The 19,133-nt window shown below is 38.3% G+C and overlaps 1 protein-coding gene across 5 annotated transcripts; it reads right to left on the reverse strand.

Annotated features, from left to right (window-relative positions):
• Positions 1–519: 519 nt before the first annotated feature.
• Positions 520–18,835, reverse strand: LOC119776029 (mitogen-activated protein kinase kinase kinase 14-like). Of its 5 annotated transcripts, none has more exons than XM_038274237.1 (15): positions 18,683–18,835; positions 16,942–17,211; positions 15,948–16,023; positions 12,537–13,110; positions 10,703–10,837; positions 10,483–10,612; positions 10,277–10,405; positions 9,391–9,495; positions 8,332–8,495; positions 8,095–8,245; positions 5,909–6,427; positions 5,195–5,292; positions 4,993–5,113; positions 4,824–4,924; positions 520–1,307 (listed from the first exon to the last, which is right to left on the reverse strand). In XM_038274237.1, exons 2-15 carry the CDS (start codon positions 17,195–17,197, stop codon positions 1,143–1,145), a joined length of 2,724 nt encoding a protein of 907 aa, XP_038130165.1. In that variant the 5' UTR covers positions 17,198–17,211; positions 18,683–18,835; the 3' UTR covers positions 520–1,142. The 5 variants fall into 5 exon arrangements, with proteins under 5 accessions (XP_038130165.1, XP_038130164.1, XP_038130163.1 ...); XM_038274236.1 differs by having other exon boundaries at positions 9,391–9,471; positions 12,537–13,191; XM_038274235.1 differs by having other exon boundaries at positions 12,537–13,191.
• Positions 18,836–19,133: the final 298 nt, after the last annotated feature.

A 19,133-nucleotide genomic window follows, 5' to 3' on the forward strand; every position in this document is an offset into this window, starting at 1 on the left:
CTGCTATTTATTCACAGTTTACAAGCAATTTGACATGGCTATAATTAGCCAAAAAGTAAGGTTTGCAGATAAAAAAAATACAAGAAGTCGGAAACAATAATCTGGCATAATTTTCATGAGAAAATTATTGTTATTGTCAAAGAAACACACTCAGAAATATTAAAGCAGGAGGAAAATTAACATAACTGGGGGAAACAGACAAAAATAGACAAACGATCTATAGAAAATCTACTGTTATTTTATCAATAAATCACATTTATTAATATACCTCATATCATTATGTAAAATATGCATTTTTTCTTAAATAAATTTCTAATGTCTGAAAACAGATAGAAATACAAACCAGGCATCCATGAATAAAACATTGCAATGTATGACAGAGTATAATCGTTAACAGAACAAACTTTAATAAATGAAAAACATATATATATATATATATATATATATATATATATATATATATATATATATATATATATATATATATATATATATATATTTTTTTATATATGTTTTCATTTCTCTCTGTTCTTCAGAAGGTGGTCTGAATGTTTGTGTAGTTTTCCTAAAAACAGCCAAAGTCCTTGATATGAAACACAACAACCTCTTGAGTTCAGTCAAAATGGTGCAGAACAGATATAGCAACAGTTCTGCTGAGGCTGTAGTGCCTCTGAGGGATGATCAGAACGCACAAATGATCCAACATATATGCAGCAACACACAAATCCCTGCTTGGGTTTATTTAAAGCTGGGCACAGCTGGGTACTGAGGTGTGAAAACACAATGCCTGGCCTGATGGATGTCTGCTGAGTTTGCAGAAATGTGTTTAAAGAGCGAGAATCCTCCACACTGGTCTGTGGCAACAGTCCAGCCCTGCTGCAGCAGAAAGTTTTCTTTTTTTAAATTGCAACAGTATTACCTTTTTTTAATTTTTTACCACACTCCAGCGAGAGTTGACCCATCATGCTGGACTTGCAGCAGAACCTTATGGGTGCTTGCTGTACATCAGCAGCCTCCACGCTGTGAGAATATCAAAATCAAGATGTCCTGAGGTCCCAGCTCAGATTATTTCAAGCTCTGAGGGTTTTAAGATCTCATGCTGTGTTTTGGAACAAAATTGACCCAGTTGAGCAATAAATGTCTCATTCTCTGAGCTCCAGCTTCCCATCTTGGACTCTCCAGCTCCAGCGCTGACATCTGTCAGAAGCAGGAACACAGCGGAACCATGATCCTGACTCAGTGATTTCCTTCTCAAAGGAAACCGTCTTTCTGTCCAGAGTCTCCAATGTAAAAGTCTTCCCTGAGATCTGAGAGACACATGGGATTAAGATCAGCTGGGTTTCAAATGTCAACAAGCTGAATTATATATTGTCCTGTAAGCATCTTATAGTCACGGTAAAATTAACCAAACCCCATTAAAAAATAGGATTATAGGCAGAATTTAGCATTGTTTAAGTGACAATAAATTTACTGCAATTAAAGGTTCATGTCTGAATTCCATGATGTGCACCACTACTGACTCAGAACTACAGGAAAACTCAGCACACTATAAAAGAGTAAGCCAAAGAGCTTTTAAGGTTCTGCTTCATATAGCGGTTTTTCATAAACAAACTCGTCAGGCCTAGGATCATTTATTTTTCAACTATAAGAAAATCCAGCAGTAAAATAAATAATCTTTTGCATGCAGACATACATGCATACATTCACCAACCCATCCTGTGAAATTGTAAGAAATGATTTTGTCCTCAGATCTGTCAGCACCAGTTTGCTGGTATTGTCATTTGACACAGTGATAACGAATAACACAAATTAACAAGAAAATGTATAAAGAAGCATCGGTGTGGAAAAAAAGGCCTACAACTGAAGAATGCAGCGCTGCAACAATAGAAGTCTGGTTTTCAAAAAGAACAGAAAAAAAGGAGAGATGGAGAAAGACTTTCAATACGTGGCCCAGTTTTCTGAGAGAGGTTTGTTACCCGAGTAGTTTAAATTAACAGTAAATTATTAACCTGTTCGGTAAAACAAGGTAGCTGTTTGCTCGCTACAAATACTTAGTTAATCCCCCTTAAAGGAATAGTACACCCAAAACATGATTAGCCTTCATTTTCTACTCACCTCCATGCTGAACAACACTCTGGAGTACTTTTTTGATATCTCAAATGCATCTGGAGATCTGGGAGGCTTCTTGCTGTCTGCTGACATTCAAATAATGGAGGTCTGTGGCGCCCGAGACAGAAAGGTCCATAAAAGTCCACAAAAACGTGTCAATATTCCTCCATACTGCTCGTCCAATGTAATCCAAGTGTCCTGAGTGGGTAGCATCCAGAATTTACTCGAAACGAAGTCATTTAGAATGTTTTTAGAGCATAAACAGTAGTGTATAGGATTTCCTAATAGCGCCCCCATGCGCGCTCACGATTCTACGGAAGCCGGCAGACCAAACCGGAAGAAAGTGCGCATTCAGCGTCTGGTCTGCCGATAATGCAAGCGTAGAAGAAGAAATGTGCTGTTTACCTGTGCAAAGAAAGAAACAACGAAAGAAAAATGTCTGAGGACTTCAGTGTTGAGGAAGAGCATGAGTTCTTTGCCGAGCTGAATGCGCTGGTTTGGTCTGCCGGCTTCCGTAGAATCGTGAGCGCGCATGGGGGCGCTATTAGGAAATCCTATACACTACTGTTTAGGCTCTAAAAACATTCTAAATGACTTCGTTTCGAGTAAATTCTGGATGCTACCCACTCAGGACACTTGGATTACATTGGACGAGCAGTATGGAGGAATATTGACAAGTTTTTGTGGACTTTTGTGGACCTTTCTGTCTCAGGCGCCATAGACCTCCATTATTTGAATGTCAGCAGACAGCAAGAAGCCTCCCAGATCTCCAGATGCATTTGAGATATCAAAAAAGTACTCCAGAGTTTTGTTCAGCATGGGGGTGAGTAGAAAATGAAGGCTAATCATGTTTTGGGTGTACTATTCCTTTAAGGTCAGAGCAGAATCACATCATTGATGATGCCAGTCGGTTGGGTACTGCTGTGCATCTTAAGCTGAAAATTATCATAAGGTTTTTGTTTTCTTTTAGTTTTTTTGCTGTTTGTTTTGTTTTTAATTTTCAATAAATTAATCCAGGATTAATCCAGCATTGGCAATGAGCCTATCGCATGTCTGTAACTAACACAGAGGCCAAGCAACTGAGCCAGAAAGCTCACAGAGCTGAGAATTTACATTGATACAAGCAGACCAGGCAACAGGGAAACACCATAGTCTTCAGAGGGTTACCATCACTTCAGGGCTAGTAAATGTTTGACAGAATATATTAACTGTCTTTGTCCCTTCTTCTTCATCATGTAAACAGATGAAACACCAGCAGCACCTCCGTCTCTTCACCCCTAACATCCCCCTCCCTGTCCCAGCGAAGAAGTTGAGCTACGTTGTGATCAGATACATACCATCAGAGACATAAGTTTTAATTTAATCTCTTAAATTAAAACTTAAATTAAACAATGTTAATTACAGCCATTAAAAGGCATATATAAACCCTGATCATTCTCATGAACAGCCTGAAGCAGCCAATACAGCAATCAGCAAATACACGTGTTATACATGAACAAAAAATAAGCATAAAAGCAATCTGTCCTTTAGAGTAACAGTGAAACCTATCATTTGCAGAAGTGGGTTAAATACTAATAATTGTACTTAAGTAAGAGTAGCACTACTGAGTGAATGAGGCAATAAAGATACTTTTTTATGAAGAGCTTGAATTTGGAGAAACTGATTTCATGATGAGGACTGTTTCTGTTGTATTAAGATGTAAAAAAAAATATTTAAAAATTTATAGTCATTCTTTGGAGTTTAAAGCTACCTTCAGATAAAGATCCATCAACTTCTGTTCAAGCTTTAAGGTCAATGCTAAGAAGCTGATAAGGTGTTTTTTTTACCAGTTAATTGTTTCTGAAAGTGTGATGTCAGTTTTGAGGTTAGATTATACTTTCATTTGTTTTCTGTATGAAAAATGTGCTTTTATCAGTCTGCTAAAATATACTAATCTTAAATGTTGTATTAGTTATAGGTGGAAAATCAACATAATTAACAGAAATAAAGCTTTTAAGATGTGTAGTTATTCTGTTTCAATGTGAATACATTTACAGAAATCAATGAACCTCTCAGTAATGGTGTCATTTATTGAAATGCACGACTAGATCTACCTTTAATGTGGATTTATATAAACCAGCATACAATTTAGAAAGAAAATAACAACAACGCTGATGCAGTTCAAAATATACAAGGAAAATTATGCTGACTCAGTGTGACAGGCAGTTTGGGATTCATGTGTGTTTTATGGAGTTTGGAAATTATTTATGTTTCTGTTGGTCTTATGGTTGTCCTACACTGCAAGAAAATCTAAATCTAAATGAGTCATTTTTTTCTTAAAACAAGTTCAGTTTTCTTGATTTGAGAAGGAAAGTGAGATATTTTGCCAGTGTAACAAGAAAATTGACATTTAAAATAAGAAAAAAAAATGCATTGCCTTATTTCAAGTGCATATTATCTAACTATCTTATTTTATGAGTAAAATTACTCATTCCATTGGCAAATAATCTTATTTACCTGCTCAAATTAAGGCTAAATACACTTAATTAAAGAAATGTTTACTTATTTCTAGATCTTTTTTCCAGTGTTTCTGTGTTTTATCATATTTCTCTTCTGCTTGTTTCTATTTTCTAAGCCCCTTTCCTAATCTGGTGATCCCTTACTTCCATTTCACCCCTTTCAAACCATTTCTTACTTCAGTAATGCTGATAAACCTCTCAGAATCAGACTCATACCTGGTTACTGATTCCTATGGCAACATGACCCACTTTGACCCTCCGCCGTTCTCGGATCCGGAAACACTCCCCTTGAGTGTTCTCAATCCAGATGTCAACACCTGCAATATGTTTTTTTTTTATTCAGCCAATCATTAAAACAGTATGCCAGTATATGCAATGAAGTTACCCTCAAAGCAGTGTGAAGAGGGCTGATCAGCTGAAGGTATCCATGCCAACTGTCTGCCAGAGTGACTGTTGCAGGAAGAAAACACTCCAGAACTGAGGTCATCGGATGAGTGTTCTGACTCCTTAAAAAAACATAAAAGATTTTTGAAAAAGTTTCTTTAATGGATTTTTTTTTATCTTCAGCTACAAGTACAGTATTGCACCTCATCTAACTGCGATGTGTCCGAGCAGCTGAAGCAAGATGGAGGTTCATCCCGAGGTTCTGGGGACAGAGTCTGGACTGTGGTTCCTACAGGAACATCTGAAAAGGACATTTTACAGCAAGGGCTTAGAGTTTAAACCATTAATGATTCTTTTTTTTTTCCCTCGAAGACGTCAGGGTTAGCAATAAAGACTGAATACATACATAATAAAATATGCTTTTTTTAATGATTTTGCAGCAATTATAAACCTAAAGGTAATCAAATATTAAATAAGATACCTTCAAAAGAATGGTATGCAGGACTTTAATGTCAAAGTAAAAGAAAAAGCTGATTGATTGTAAATACATTCATTTTCTGACTAATTATGTTGAAAGTTGAGTATTTTTTCTCTTTACAGTATTTTTTTCTTACTTTTGTGTTTTGTCCTACTTCCCCACTTCAAGCTCACAAAGTCAAATTTAAATTCCTGTTTCCTTAATAATCCCTCCAAATTAGGATAGTTTTGTGAAAACCTTAAGTATAGCAATCTAACTTTTCACATTTCTTCCAACACATTTGAGCATGCACAGAAAAAAAAATCACAAATCTAGATTTTATGTTTCCTGAGTAACATAATGCAGACTGAAGGGCCGGCCTCTTTGGCTATAATTTCTCTCAAGAAGTTGAATGTTTTACAGCTTGTCACAAATTATTAACAGCTGTAACTATACTCACCATCCCTGAGATATTCTAGCTCCGCCTCTGAGCCCCATGAAGCTTCATCTGTTTGCAGCCCTCTGCGCAGCAAAGGGAACATGTCTCGGAGCGTACGGAGGTACTCTGAGGAGGCAGAGGAGTCCCGTTCTTCATCCTCCTCCTCCCAATCTCCCTCATAGTCTTCATCAGTTTTCAGCCACTTGTCCTGCATGCGCTCCTCATCCTCTCCTATGTATATGTCCACTTCTGACTCAGAGTCGTTGTCCTGCTCTGGTTCATACATGTAATCATCTCGCAGTGACTTGGGGTGGGAGTCCCACTCCCCTGCTATGGACTCTGTCTCTGAGACGTCACCTTTCCCCTCAGTGGTGTCCTCTTCCACTGCCACGGTCCTCCACGGGCTCACCCACATCATGGCCGGATCCGGGGAGGTGGTTTGGGGTGATGGTTCTCTCAGAGAAATGAGTTTGTCTTTATGTTGGCTATGATGCAGCTTCTCACAGGCAGTTTTGACAGAGGAAGGGCTAAGACCACCAACTGTGTGGGGGAAAAAAATCACATAAAATAATGCAGATCATCAGATGAAATAATGAATCCGAATTGTATTTAATTAATTGCTTATCCCTTTTATAGTGCAAAGAAATGTCTTGAGTTTACATTTTTGTTAAACTAAACAACATTTTAAAATACTAGGTAACCATTTTGAAAAGGTGAATTATTAGATTAGATTAGATTAGATTAGATTAGATAAGATTAGATTAGATTAGATTAGATTAGATTAAACTTTATTGTCATTACATAGGTACAGGTACAAGTTATTATGGTAATAATCATTCTTATTAGAGTAAACACTAATTAATATTTATCATGGCAATAAAAAATGCTTTGTTTTGATGCATTCCTATTTCCTCTAAAATTACATATTACTTTTTACTGTTTATATATTAACAAATATCTAAACAACATAGAATATATATTTTTTGCATTTGGTGTAGCCTTGAGATCTTGAATAATATCCAGCTTGTAGGGATTTGAGTGAATGGAAATATTTATTTATTTTATTTATTTATTTCTGCGTTACTGGGTGAATTAGGTATAAACCGTCAATATTTAATCTACAGAACCTGCAAGGATCTCCGTTTAAGCTAGGAGCTATTCACAGTCCAGCTACAAGCTGCTGCCTAGAATCCAACTAACAACGTCTGAGATCCAAGAGCTGCCAAAAGTCTAATTAACAGCTCCTTAAGATGAAATGAGAATGAACTCAAAATAAGCTAAAAACTGCACAGATTTAAAAGATATAGAGGACAATCTTTTATATCCGGGTGGATCATCTAAATAAGTGGTCTCCCTAGTTGTCAATCATTCTGGTGATGTGTTTATGTAAGATCGTCCTGCGTGCTTGTCTTGTTAGCTATATTGTTCTGTGCATGTAACCTTTCAGGCGTATATCTGTGGTGAGCTACAGTCATTGAATCTCACGTTTCTCACCACGTTTTTTTTTTTATGGCTGAGGGTCATAAGAGAAAAAGTGTCTACCAAGTGTATGAGAAGAAAAGTAAGGCCTCAGTAGAGGCCGATATATCCCATAATGCTTTGCGCTGAGAGCTCTCCTCGCAAAGCATTATGGGATTATTCTGTCACAGCGGCCCGCTGTCGCCATAGGCTGTCGCTACCTGACAGCTGCGACTAATAACAAAGATGGCGCAGGCACCGTGCGGTGGAAGAAGAGTTACAAGAGCAACAGAGCAACAGAGCAAAAAGCAGCGATTATGTGTCTGAACTATGAGCTAGTATCTTGTTTTAGGGGAAACTCCTTTTTCCTATGCAGACGATCTTATTTAACTGCTCAAATTAAGGGCAAACATGCCCATTTTAAGAAACTTCTACTTTTTTAGATAATCTTTTTTGCATTGTAATGCTAAATTAGGTTCTTATTATAGTAAGTAAATGAGAACTGATTTGTCCCTTATGCCAATTTGAATTTTACATTTTACTTGACCAATTATTTAGAAACAAAGTATAAAGCGCTTGCTCTGTTATTTTTTTTATTATTTTTATTTTTTTTCTCCTTGAAAAAGTATAGGCCCCACCCTGGGCCCCTGCTAAATTCTGGAACCACCATTAGGTAACGTTTACCACATTATCCCACATTAACCATTTAGTTGAATCCCAGTCTTCTTGTTTACATGTAATGTGTTAACCTGCTCTGAGGGCTTTGGTAGTTTTCCTCCTCAGGTCCTTGGCCGACGCTCGTTTGTCCGGGTCTTTCTGCAGACCGGCCCTAAATACATTGGCTGTGAAGTTGTTACAGTTGGACGGAACCTCCCACAGAGGTGGAGGTTCATTTGCAATCTATAACATAGATAAAAGAAGAACCGAGTGGATTGAGTCCCTATTCCTTCCATCTCCCTCTGACAGAAAGAAGAAGATATTCTGACCTGAAGACACAGTGGGGGGGAATAGAAGCGTATCCATGGCTGGCATCCATTGAGCATGTGCAATAGCATACAGCAGCTGCTCCACACATCTGCCTTGGGGCACACTTGATCTCCCCGCGCCACCTCTGGGGCCATATGGGTCTCTGTCCCAGGAAAGGTTGCTCCTACAGATAGGTAAACTGAGATTTACTCCAAGAAACCAGACCTTTTTCCAACTTTACAAATTGTCTTCAGACAATTGCATATATTATGTAGTGTTGTTGATATATACCACAACTGGGAGGATTAAAAAATGCTGAGTAAAAAAGTGCTGTAGATGCGTTACCAGAGCAGGAAGAATGACCAAACAAAAGCAAACAAAAACAAAAAATAGAAGACAACCAGGCCTGTTAGGAATATGGGATAGTTTAGATGGACACTGAATGAAAGATGGAGCTTTGTAGAGGGAGCTGATTATGTTCCTGCATTTACCAACCCCATCATCATCTAGTTAATGAGCCTATGTAGATAAATTTGAACATTTTGATTGTATCATTAAATTTATTCAACAGATCAAAAGAGGAACTGATCAGAGTTCCTTTTTTGATATAATTGATGTAAAGAACCCGATTTCGAGGAAACAAAATGGAAACAACTCAAAGAAATGGCCTAAAAATAAAAACATTTTAAATAGAAAATAAACGTATCAGGAATTCCCAGTTGAAATTAATCCGTTGGCCAAAAAATGTACTTGTTTTGTTTCTTGTTTTAATGCCAAAGAAAAAACATGACATCTGTATTGATCTATGCATGTGATGTGCAATAGAAATACATTAAATGCATGCTAAGTTAAAAAGCTGCACAATTTTAAAAGCTGGGGCATCATATCAGAATAACAGTATTCTGCAAAACATAACAAATTCCAAACTTAGTCGAGATTTTAAGACAATAGTTTTCTTCCTCATTCTTAAAAAGAAAAATGATCATTGTGCATTTTCTTGGTAGATATATAGAGATTTACACTGTTTTAGTAAGAAAATTGGGCCTCAGTTTCCCAGAGACGTTTGAGCCTCAACTCACCTCTAAATGCTTTAGTGCTCCATCCACTGTCATCTAAGCTCTCTGAGAGACCAAAGTCACAAAGGAATGTGTCTCTGCAGTCTGCAGACAGCAGCACATTGTCAGCTGGAATTAAAAACAACATACAGGATTCAGTGCGACAGGCTGTTTCCATTAGGCACTCTGTGAACCATTGGGAGCAAACTCTGGAGCAGCAGCCTTTTTCTGGGTCTAAGCTTTTCTTTGGATACTCTAGCTTTCTTTCATTGTTCAAAACCTGAACTTTTATGTTAATCATCCCCCTTAATTACCACAATTATTGTTGTTTGTCTTGTGGTACCCTGTGACGGACTGGTGACTTGTCCAGGCTGAACCCTGTCATTTACCGGACAGTGAAAATAGACGTTTTTCAGGGTCTATGGGTCTAAATAGAAGGCCAGCAGGTTTCTGTGTGTAATTGTGTAACTTCCCTTCAAGCCATGTCATCTTAAACTTTATTTTTTCCTTATTATTCTGATTTTTGATATTTATGATTTCTAAAAACAGTGAAATTGGTCCAATAAGAAAATAATTTCTTGAAGATTTGTTCACTGTAAAAACAAGGTTAAATAAAACCATTAGTGTTATTTTTTCTTTCAAATAAAACAATTTCATAAAAAAAATTACAGTTCATTTAAATTTCCATCAGTAAAACATATATTTATGATAAAAACATAATTATATTCTCAAGTGAGGATCCTCATTTCTAGAATATTCTATATTAGAGACCTTATCTCTCTGTATGAAACAGTGTAATAGTCATTAAAACGACTTTAAAAGTATAGTTTTGATATTGAAAAATTTGCTTTCACACCTTGATGTAATCATTTTATAGATTCCATATGTATATCTATAAACAGAAACACACCTTTCACATCTAGGTGTACCACCTTCCTGTGGTGCAGGTGCTCCAGCGCCCCCAGAGTCTGATGAAAGTAATGCAAGGCCAGGTCTTCAGGAAGGCAGGTCATCTCCTTTAGAAGCTGGGCTAAGCAGGCTGGAAAGGTTTGGAACATCTGGTTCATTCCTTGGACCAATATTAAAGAGCTTCACAACAGATCGCAGTCTGTTTACCGGGTTTTAGGTCCATGAAGAGAATGACGCTGAGCCCGTCCCTCACTGCCCCAAACAGCTCTACAACTCTGGGGGAGTTCAGAGCACTCCATATCTTCACCTCCTCACTGCTAAAGTGACTTAAGGGAATCTACATGAAGCACAAATTAACAATCATCAACTTTTATGGGAAAATCCAGAAAACCTCTCTGCGTTTCAACTCTCTGATTGCTGTCCTCACCCTTTTAGCTGCACATTCAAATCCGGTGCTTTTATCCTGAACACAGTAGACATCACCATATGAGCCGTTCTGGATGTGCTGAAGAACGAAGTACTCCTCTCCCTCTCTGTACTGAAAATTGTTGGGCTGTAAGAGCTTAAAGAAAGAACATGAAGCTAATATGTTAAGTGGGAAAAAAAAAAAAAACACAAAGTAAAAGATCTGCATCCTGTCAGGAGGAAACAATAGAGTTTGTTTGAGCCAATGCAGAGCTTCTTTTATGTTAATACTGAAGAGTCAATGAAATGGTATATGGCTCCATAACAACAGGAAAATATTTTCAAAATAAACAGTTGGTACATTTCCCTTAGAAACTAACATGATGAGAGGAAGATTTAGACACTTTCAGTTAACCTTTAAACAGTCAAATAAATGACAAATATTTCAATATTGAAACTTGTTTCATCATAAATACCATCATGTTACTGGTGCTGCCATAATGCTTAAAATGACAAATTAATTATCTGTTTTTTTTTTCTAGATTTGATGTGGTAAAGGATCATTCAGTCATATCAGTGTGCGATAAATAAAAAAGATCAGTTTCCGCAGAAACGGTTCAGACCTGATGGTCCAAAACTGACCTTAAAAGTGCTTTAAAGGTCCCATATGATGCAAAATTCACTTTATAAACATTTAGTAACCGTCATATATTTCCTCAAGTCTGTGTATGAGCTTCAGAAATGGAAAAACACCCCCTTCTCACTATCTTTCTCCACCTCTTAGATAATGTGTTCTCAAAACGGTTTGCAAAGCATTCCCCTGATGATGACATGTATATATATGTATACATTTAATTTTTTTTTTTTTTACTAATAGAATTTACTAATAGTTATCTTCCTAGAGAAACCTTATTCTAATTGCCTCTGTCTTCTCGCTCCTAGGAAACCAGTCTCTCGAGAGAAGCTCTGGATGAGCTTAACCTGAATCTGCCTGCCTGCCCTAGAGAGCCAAACCTGAAGACTGCATTCTGGAATCCACCTGCTGCTCTTGGGAAAGAGCTAATCACTTCAACCAAGGTCTGTTCACTGGAAGTCAGAAGTAAGACGCTGCTGCTGCCTAAGCACTCTGCTGAACCAACAGTCTCTGGACCCAACCGGTTCCCTCTCTCGGAACACACCTGGACCTCTTCAAGGTATCCACTGAAATATCTGAAAACCCATTTAACTTATCTGCATACCCAGCTAACCAACTATCAGTCTCTGCAGACGCCAGAGAATCCAGCCCGGACCAGAACCTGAATCTTGTCTTGTTTGTGTGAAACTTTAATAAACTCTGTTAAACCTTTTACCAAGTCTCAGTGGTGTTCTGCATGTGGGTTTATCTCTAAACCGATCATGACACTTTTCCTGTAGTTTTTCACCAGGTTTGCACACACTGCAGGAGGGATTTTGGCCCACTCCTCCACACAGATCTTCTCTAGATCAGTCAGGTTTCTGGGTTGTCACTGAGAAACACAGAGTTTGAGCTCCCTCCAAAGATTCTCTATTGGGTTTAAGATTTGGTGACTGGCCAGGCCACGCTCTTTGGTCTTACTGCTTCCATGTGGACAGGTGTCTTTATGCACCTAATGACCTAACTGGTGCATCTAATTTAGACTGTCAGGTATTTGCAGCTTTATCATACAAACAAATAGTTAAAAAAACATATATTGTGATTTCTGGATTTTTTTTTTTTTTTTTTTAGATATGTCTCATAGTGGACAATTTCAGACCCCTCTATGATTTCTAAGTGGGAGAACTTGCAAAATAGCTGGGTGTTCAAATACTTATTTCCTCTTTGTACATTTATGGCTTACATGATGGAATATAAGTCCCTCGTTGGCAGGTTTTGTGGTCGTCCAGTTATCCAGTATCTGTTTTACTGAGTTGTGAAAGAAAGTTGAAATGAAGAGTTTCGGTATCTGCATCACTCTGCCTTTAAGCTCATCAAATTCTGAGTCACTGTCTTCAAAAGTATAAGATGTTTGCGATGAGTCAGAAATTTCCTGCAAGCTTTGCACAAACTCTGAAGAGTCCGAGTCCCAATCGGAGTCGAAACCAGAGATGTTCACCAGGTCAGAGGTCGTATCAAAAATGTGTGAATCTAATCCAAATTGATCAGCAGCAGATGAGTCTGACTCATTCTCATGAGTGAAAACAGATTCCCAGTCTGAGCCCTCTCTGTCATCAGAGCTGGACGAGTCGTCCGAATGCTCAGACATGCAGGAGTCCAGCAGGCAGCAGGAGTCGGTGAACTGAGGAGGAGGAGGGATGATCTCAGGGGATAAAGTGGCCTTCAACCAGTCGATCTCCTGCACCCACAAACCTTGGATAACTGGAGGTTCATCCCCCTCCATCTTCTTCCGCCATCGAGATTTCCTGCGCTGTTTCCTGGGGAGGGATTGGTGAAATTCTTCATTCAAATCCTTATCATCAGAGTCGCATATTACGTCAGCATCCTCACTGGGAGATCTGGAGAGAAGCAGGAATTCCCAAGAGTAAATCAAATTCAAAACCTGGATCGATTTTTGTTCTTAATTAAAAATTCTAGCGCATTCTCCTCTGCATTCAGATTCTACTCTGTGGCACATTTTCAATTTACTTAATGTTTCACTAGTTTGAGTATTTTTTCATTCCCATTCTCTCTATCTGTCCCTTTTCTCCTCAGTCTATTTGCACAACCTACAAGTTTTTCATATTAAACGCTTAACATCATCCAACTCTCAGAAAAATGTCAAGGTGTGCTTATAAGTTGATTTTACGGAAACCTTTGGATACATTAGATGCTATATCTGTCTTTTTATTTCTTATCTCATCTTCCAATTTGTAAACCCTTTATTTCAACAATCTACCTCTAAATATCATTTTCACAGCCAAAAGAAGTTGCTCATCTTAGTCCTAGATCAGAAACGTAGGAACTTGAGGCTTGGCTGTATGAACTATAAATGGTTTCGCTCTGCAGAAGCATTAAGAAAATCAAAGAAAAGTTATTAATAATTACTCCACAGATTATTGTCTCCATTATCTGGAGTCCAATGCTTTAAACAAATGCATCTGAGCAGCAACACATTCTTTCTTTATAGAGTGTCAGAGACGTGTATTATTTGCCACAGAATCCACCAACCCCACTCTGTGATTTTATGACCGAACTCTTAATTACCGGTACTGTGTTTTGAATTGCCTCCACTATCTATGAAACTAGTTGGCTCAGAGATGAACTAACATCACAACTAGTCCCTAAACCTGAGGTGAAGACCTATCAAGGCACCATGCCGCATTTCACTGAGTTCTAAAGAGTTTAACATTTTAGGTTTGCTGATTTGCAAATAATTTTGGCAACATAGATGTTGTGGAGCAAAGCACAGAATTTACTTTCATAGCTGGTATGACCAGAAGTGTCAAGTAACAAAGTACAAATACCTCTTTACCTTACTTAAAGGTATAGTGGAGGATGTTCATTTTCCGGGTAGATCTTTAAAATAAGTGATCCTCCTAATTGTCAATCATTCTGGTGATATGTTTACGTAAGGCCATCCTACATGCTTATCCCCATTTTCCCTTACCGAAGGTGACTCTGAGATAGTGGAAAAATTGCAAATCTTCTTTTGGAAATAAGCGTGTCCGAGCGATGCAAACAGCAACTTTTAAATAGTTGAAATGGGCTCATGCACGCTCTCACATGGGTTTAATAGCCGTTCTCTCTCGGGAGCGGGTGCAGAGCTGTGCATGTGCAATTTCTTTTTTTTAAGTGGAGAGGCCGTCTTAAAAAAATTTGCGAAAGTCCTCCACTACACCTTCAGGTAGAAATTTTGTGTATCTTTACTTTAGTGAATTACTTATTTTTTAGACAACATTTTACTTACTTTATATATTGTACTTATTTTTACTTTCTACTCCTTACATTTAAAGCTACAGTGTGTAATTTTCAGCGACATCTAGCGGTCAGACTGCAGACCGCAGCAACGTGAACATCTCCCCCCCACCGCTTCTCCCCCCCAACAGTACGGCGAGCATTACGGGACGAAATGTCTTCCACGACGTCCGCATCACCTACCTTCTCAAGTGATGAGGTTTGTTTACATAGATAATTTTACAGATGGTATTTCATTAGTCTGTGTAGGGTATAGATTTCATGTAGACTTAAGATAATAAATATACCCGTTATTTTTTCTACATCGTTGTGATGTTTTGGTGAGCTGCTTTGCATGGTGATATAAACAGACGAAGTAATTGTAGTCATTAGTTTAACAGTGAGATTGTGTTCGCTGGAAGAATATATATTCCCCGTTTACAGAGTCCAAGTCTTGTTTGTGGCACGGAGGTTACAAGGCGAGGAAGAGGGAGAGGAAGAGGGCGAGGAAGAGGGCAGAGAGGCCGGGGTGAGCGTGCAGCCAGGGCCAGGCGAGGGAGAGGTGCCAGTGGGGTGACTAGAGCAGAGGAGGAAAGGCTTGAAGATCTCCAAAGGAGCCGGAGAGAAGTAACCGAGGTATATATCCAGAAAATTATTTTACAGAAAATTACTGAATCATTACCTGTGAAACGTCAGGGACGTTGCTGAATAAGTATACTGGAGAGTAACAGCATCATCACGCAGCATGTTATTGTAATGGGCGATCTCGCAATCGCTAGTTTGTTGGCTCTGCGCTGCCGTAGCACAAAGATGTCTGCCTCCATGGCTGCGAGACCCGCTCCTATGTATAAATAGGGCAACGCAAATATTAAGGTTAAGAGGCTGAGCTCATAGATGATGATAAATAACATAGTTATGTATAATATATTACATTTCTGACTGTATATCCCTGTAATTATTACACACTGTAGCTTTAAGGAGTAGTTTAGTAAAAAAAAAAAAAACATCCAAATAATTTGTTTCATCCTGACAATTTCTTTGTGGTTGGAGTCAGTTCTGCACCAACTTGTTGTGCACCACATACCAAAGTAAATCTTTTTTTCCAAAGGATGCAGAGTTAAACTTCAAACTGTTATCATTAGTTATAAAACTAAGAAAAATAAGTATAAGGAAGTTATCATCCAGAATTTTAGAAAAATGGTCCTTTAATAAGAAAGTGCAGTAAAGCATCTGTCCTTAACATTTTTTCCAACACTACTTTCATTTCTTATTCTTAATTGTTTTAAAATGGTACTTTTACACTTTTGCTTGAGGAAAAAGCTTAAGTTGATATTCTAACTTCTACAAATAAATTTTTTTTTCTCTGTGGTGTGCTTACCTGTGGTTCTGGAGGAGGTGAAACTGTGGGTAGGGATGCTGAGTGCTGGATGGAGTGAACTCTTGAAAGTCCTCGCCTAGAAATAATAAAAATTAGGTTAAACATTTTGCATGATTATATAAAGCATGAATATTTCCTCCTGTTATAAATTTAAATCTGGGAACGTCACTGTCACCGACTGCAAAGGTTTATTTCCTTATCATCATTATCCTGCTTAAACCAAGGTTCAGGTTCTCCTTTAGGATTTCCTGATAGAGTGGAGACTTCATGGTTCTATCAGGTTGTTACGACACGTCTTCGATGCTCACCTTCTAAACGGTTCCCTCTTTCTCTCACTGGCACACTGACTACTTCCCAAAAGTCTCTTGGATTATTAAGGAGTTTGTTAAGATTCATGGGGCAAGCTTTTGTTTGGGTTTTTTCAGCTGGATGATTCATCTTAGAGTAATTTTGGTAGGTCAGTCAATCATTAATACATGTTTTCGTTCTCTAAAAGCCTTATAAATCATTTCATTTGATGTGTTGCTTTATTTTTTCCCCATCCTCCTTCATTTTGTCAGGCAGTTCCACTGAATAAGTCATGATCTAAAAGCTAAGTATTAAAGTATGTTTTATAAACTTGAGTAGGTTCTTTTCCATTTCCTGATTTTAACTTTGATTTATACTGACATCTTTTAATAAGCGAAAGTTTTTATAAATTCTCACAATGGAGAACTTAACTCTCTAAATTTAACCCATCCACTTCTTTTGGGAGCAGTGGGCTGTCACTGTTCGCCGTTCGGAGAGCAGTGTGGGGTTAAGGGTCTTGCTCAGAGACACATAGTGCCAGCTGTGGGGATCGAAGCAGGTATTTGCAACCTTCTCAGAGCACAAGCTCACTGCTCTAACCACTACGCCAACACTCCCCATTTATGTAGCAAATGAATAAAAAAAAAAACAGTAAATCTGTTAGCATCTATACATGTTTTACTGTGTTGCATTTCTGTGCTCTTACTCTCAGCTTGTGCCACTATAGACACACAAGGAATCCCCTCCAGACCGTCTGTTATCACATGTTTGGCGGTGCCGTGCTCCATTACATGGCTCAGATGGGGTCCGATGGCCCGAACCAGCGAGTCCGTCTCCTCCTCGCATCCTTGGCTGTTTTCCTCTTTCCCCAGAAAAGAGACCTCAGAGCCACCAGCAACAACGGTGAATGGAGTGTTAGAGTTCAACATCCGGGGGATGGCCATCTCTCTGTCAGAGTGCATCTATGTGGTGGGACCTAGAGGAGATTGAGAAGACCCAATATTCAGTTATTTGTTTATTGGTTGTAGATAGAAATGACCCTGTATTTAATGACCTAAGTATTTAACTTTAGATCACTAAATATTCACCTACGGTAATCAGATTTTTTTAGGACTTCCTTTCCTAAATGCAGCGTTTGGTTTATTCATAAGATTGACCTCTTTTCTGGTGTCCAGGTAATTAAATCTGAGATAAGAGGTTTCCGCCCTCGAAACACCCTGCAGGAAGTCCTGCATCCCTCGCTCTACTTTCAGGAACTGGCTTTAGTCACCATACATGGGCATCTGGACAGCTGTTTTGGCATTTCCTCCACTTAAAGAATCTTTTCCTTACTGTGGCAAATTTAAAATCCATTTGCAATTTCTTGAGAACCCCAATTAGCCTCAATTACTGTTCAACTTTTCAGGCATCTTGTCCCATGTGGGATTCACCCCAAATTAAACAGTCAGTAGCACCAAACTGAATTCAACAGGTTTAAAAGCTGAGTAAAGATTTTCTTATAATTTTTATGATAGGGTTTGCTTAACACGCTCTATCCCCCCCATCAGAACAGCTTTTTAATACTGATATCATATTCTTAGGTTCAAATATGTTTAATAAACTCACAGACTGTTGTGGTTTGTCCTAGTGTTTCAATTGACAGTATGAGTATTATATATAGTTGTGTAATATCCAGGGATGTACAAATTGGAAAGAAAAATATGCAGGAAGAGTAAAATGAGAAATATTTATGACATAGTAAATAATGTACCTCAAGGCATTAACCAAGCTATTTATGCATCCTATTTTGTTTTTTTTATATTTGATCATAATTCAGTTTTTTCAGGTTTTGATTATTTTTTTTTATTTGTCTTCTTTTAAAAAGATAATCAATCCTGTATTGTTCCTAGTTCAAGTAGGGATATGCTTCAGGTTTTTATTCTTAAAGTACTTTAATTCCATAAGTATCTCACCCCCTTCTCATTTAGCAGTGGTGGAAACATAATCGTACTTGGCCGGCACTTTAATGTGGCGGTATTTGCCGTGGAGGGGCGTGAATGAACAGACACCGGTTAGGAGAGTATAAATAGCTCTCAGAGAGGCAGCTACATGCCTTCCCTCAGCTGCCCAGCTGTCAGAGTCTCTCTTCCTGAGCTCTCACCATGTCGACAGCAAACACAGGAAGATCAAAACACAAGCACACACACTCACCTACTTCTATCAGAGGAGTAACATTGTGGACAGACCCTGAGTGTGTATCTGAAGGGCTTTGGTTTGATCAAATCAGGGGGTGGATCAGGTGGGAAACAACAGGTTTGTGGGTTTAACTGACAATAAACTGTAACTGAGATAATTAAGCTGAAATAAAAGTTTTAGGGAACACAAAGAAGCAAACCTGCTTAAGTAACAAGTCAATCTCTGCTAACTGGAGGATTTTTCAGCAATCTAACCAGAGAAAGTTACCTTACCTTATTATAGGAGTCTGGTTGCTGCAGATCCAGATCAAATGATCCAAACAGTCTTCTAATTCTGAAATCGTCCCGGTCAAATAAGAGCTTCCTGTGTGGAAGCTACCGGCTTTCTGCCCACGCAGGTCTGTCTGATTGGCCCTCCATGTGTTTGACTTATGAGTCCCCCTGACCGCCCCCCCCAACCCATCCCACACTCCACGTTAAATATGCAGATGCCCTCAGTGACACTCAGAGCTTCCTTGGTGTGTTGTTTGAGGAAAAGAAGCTCAGATCATTGACTTAATTCTAAATCTGGACCCATTCTCATCCGATTTGACACTATTTATTAAGATAAATCGAATCTGTGGATGTGTAATGTATTTATTGGTTTATTGGTAATAGTTTATTGGTAATAGTTCAAGACATGAAGAAATTTTTATTTCAGAAGTGGGGTGGGGCAAGTATTTTT

Source organism: Cyprinodon tularosa, unplaced genomic scaffold (genome assembly GCF_016077235.1).
Source record: "Cyprinodon tularosa strain WSP-4 unplaced genomic scaffold, ASM1607723v1 ctg90, whole genome shotgun sequence".
Taxonomy (NCBI): Eukaryota; Metazoa; Chordata; class Actinopteri; order Cyprinodontiformes; family Cyprinodontidae; genus Cyprinodon; species Cyprinodon tularosa.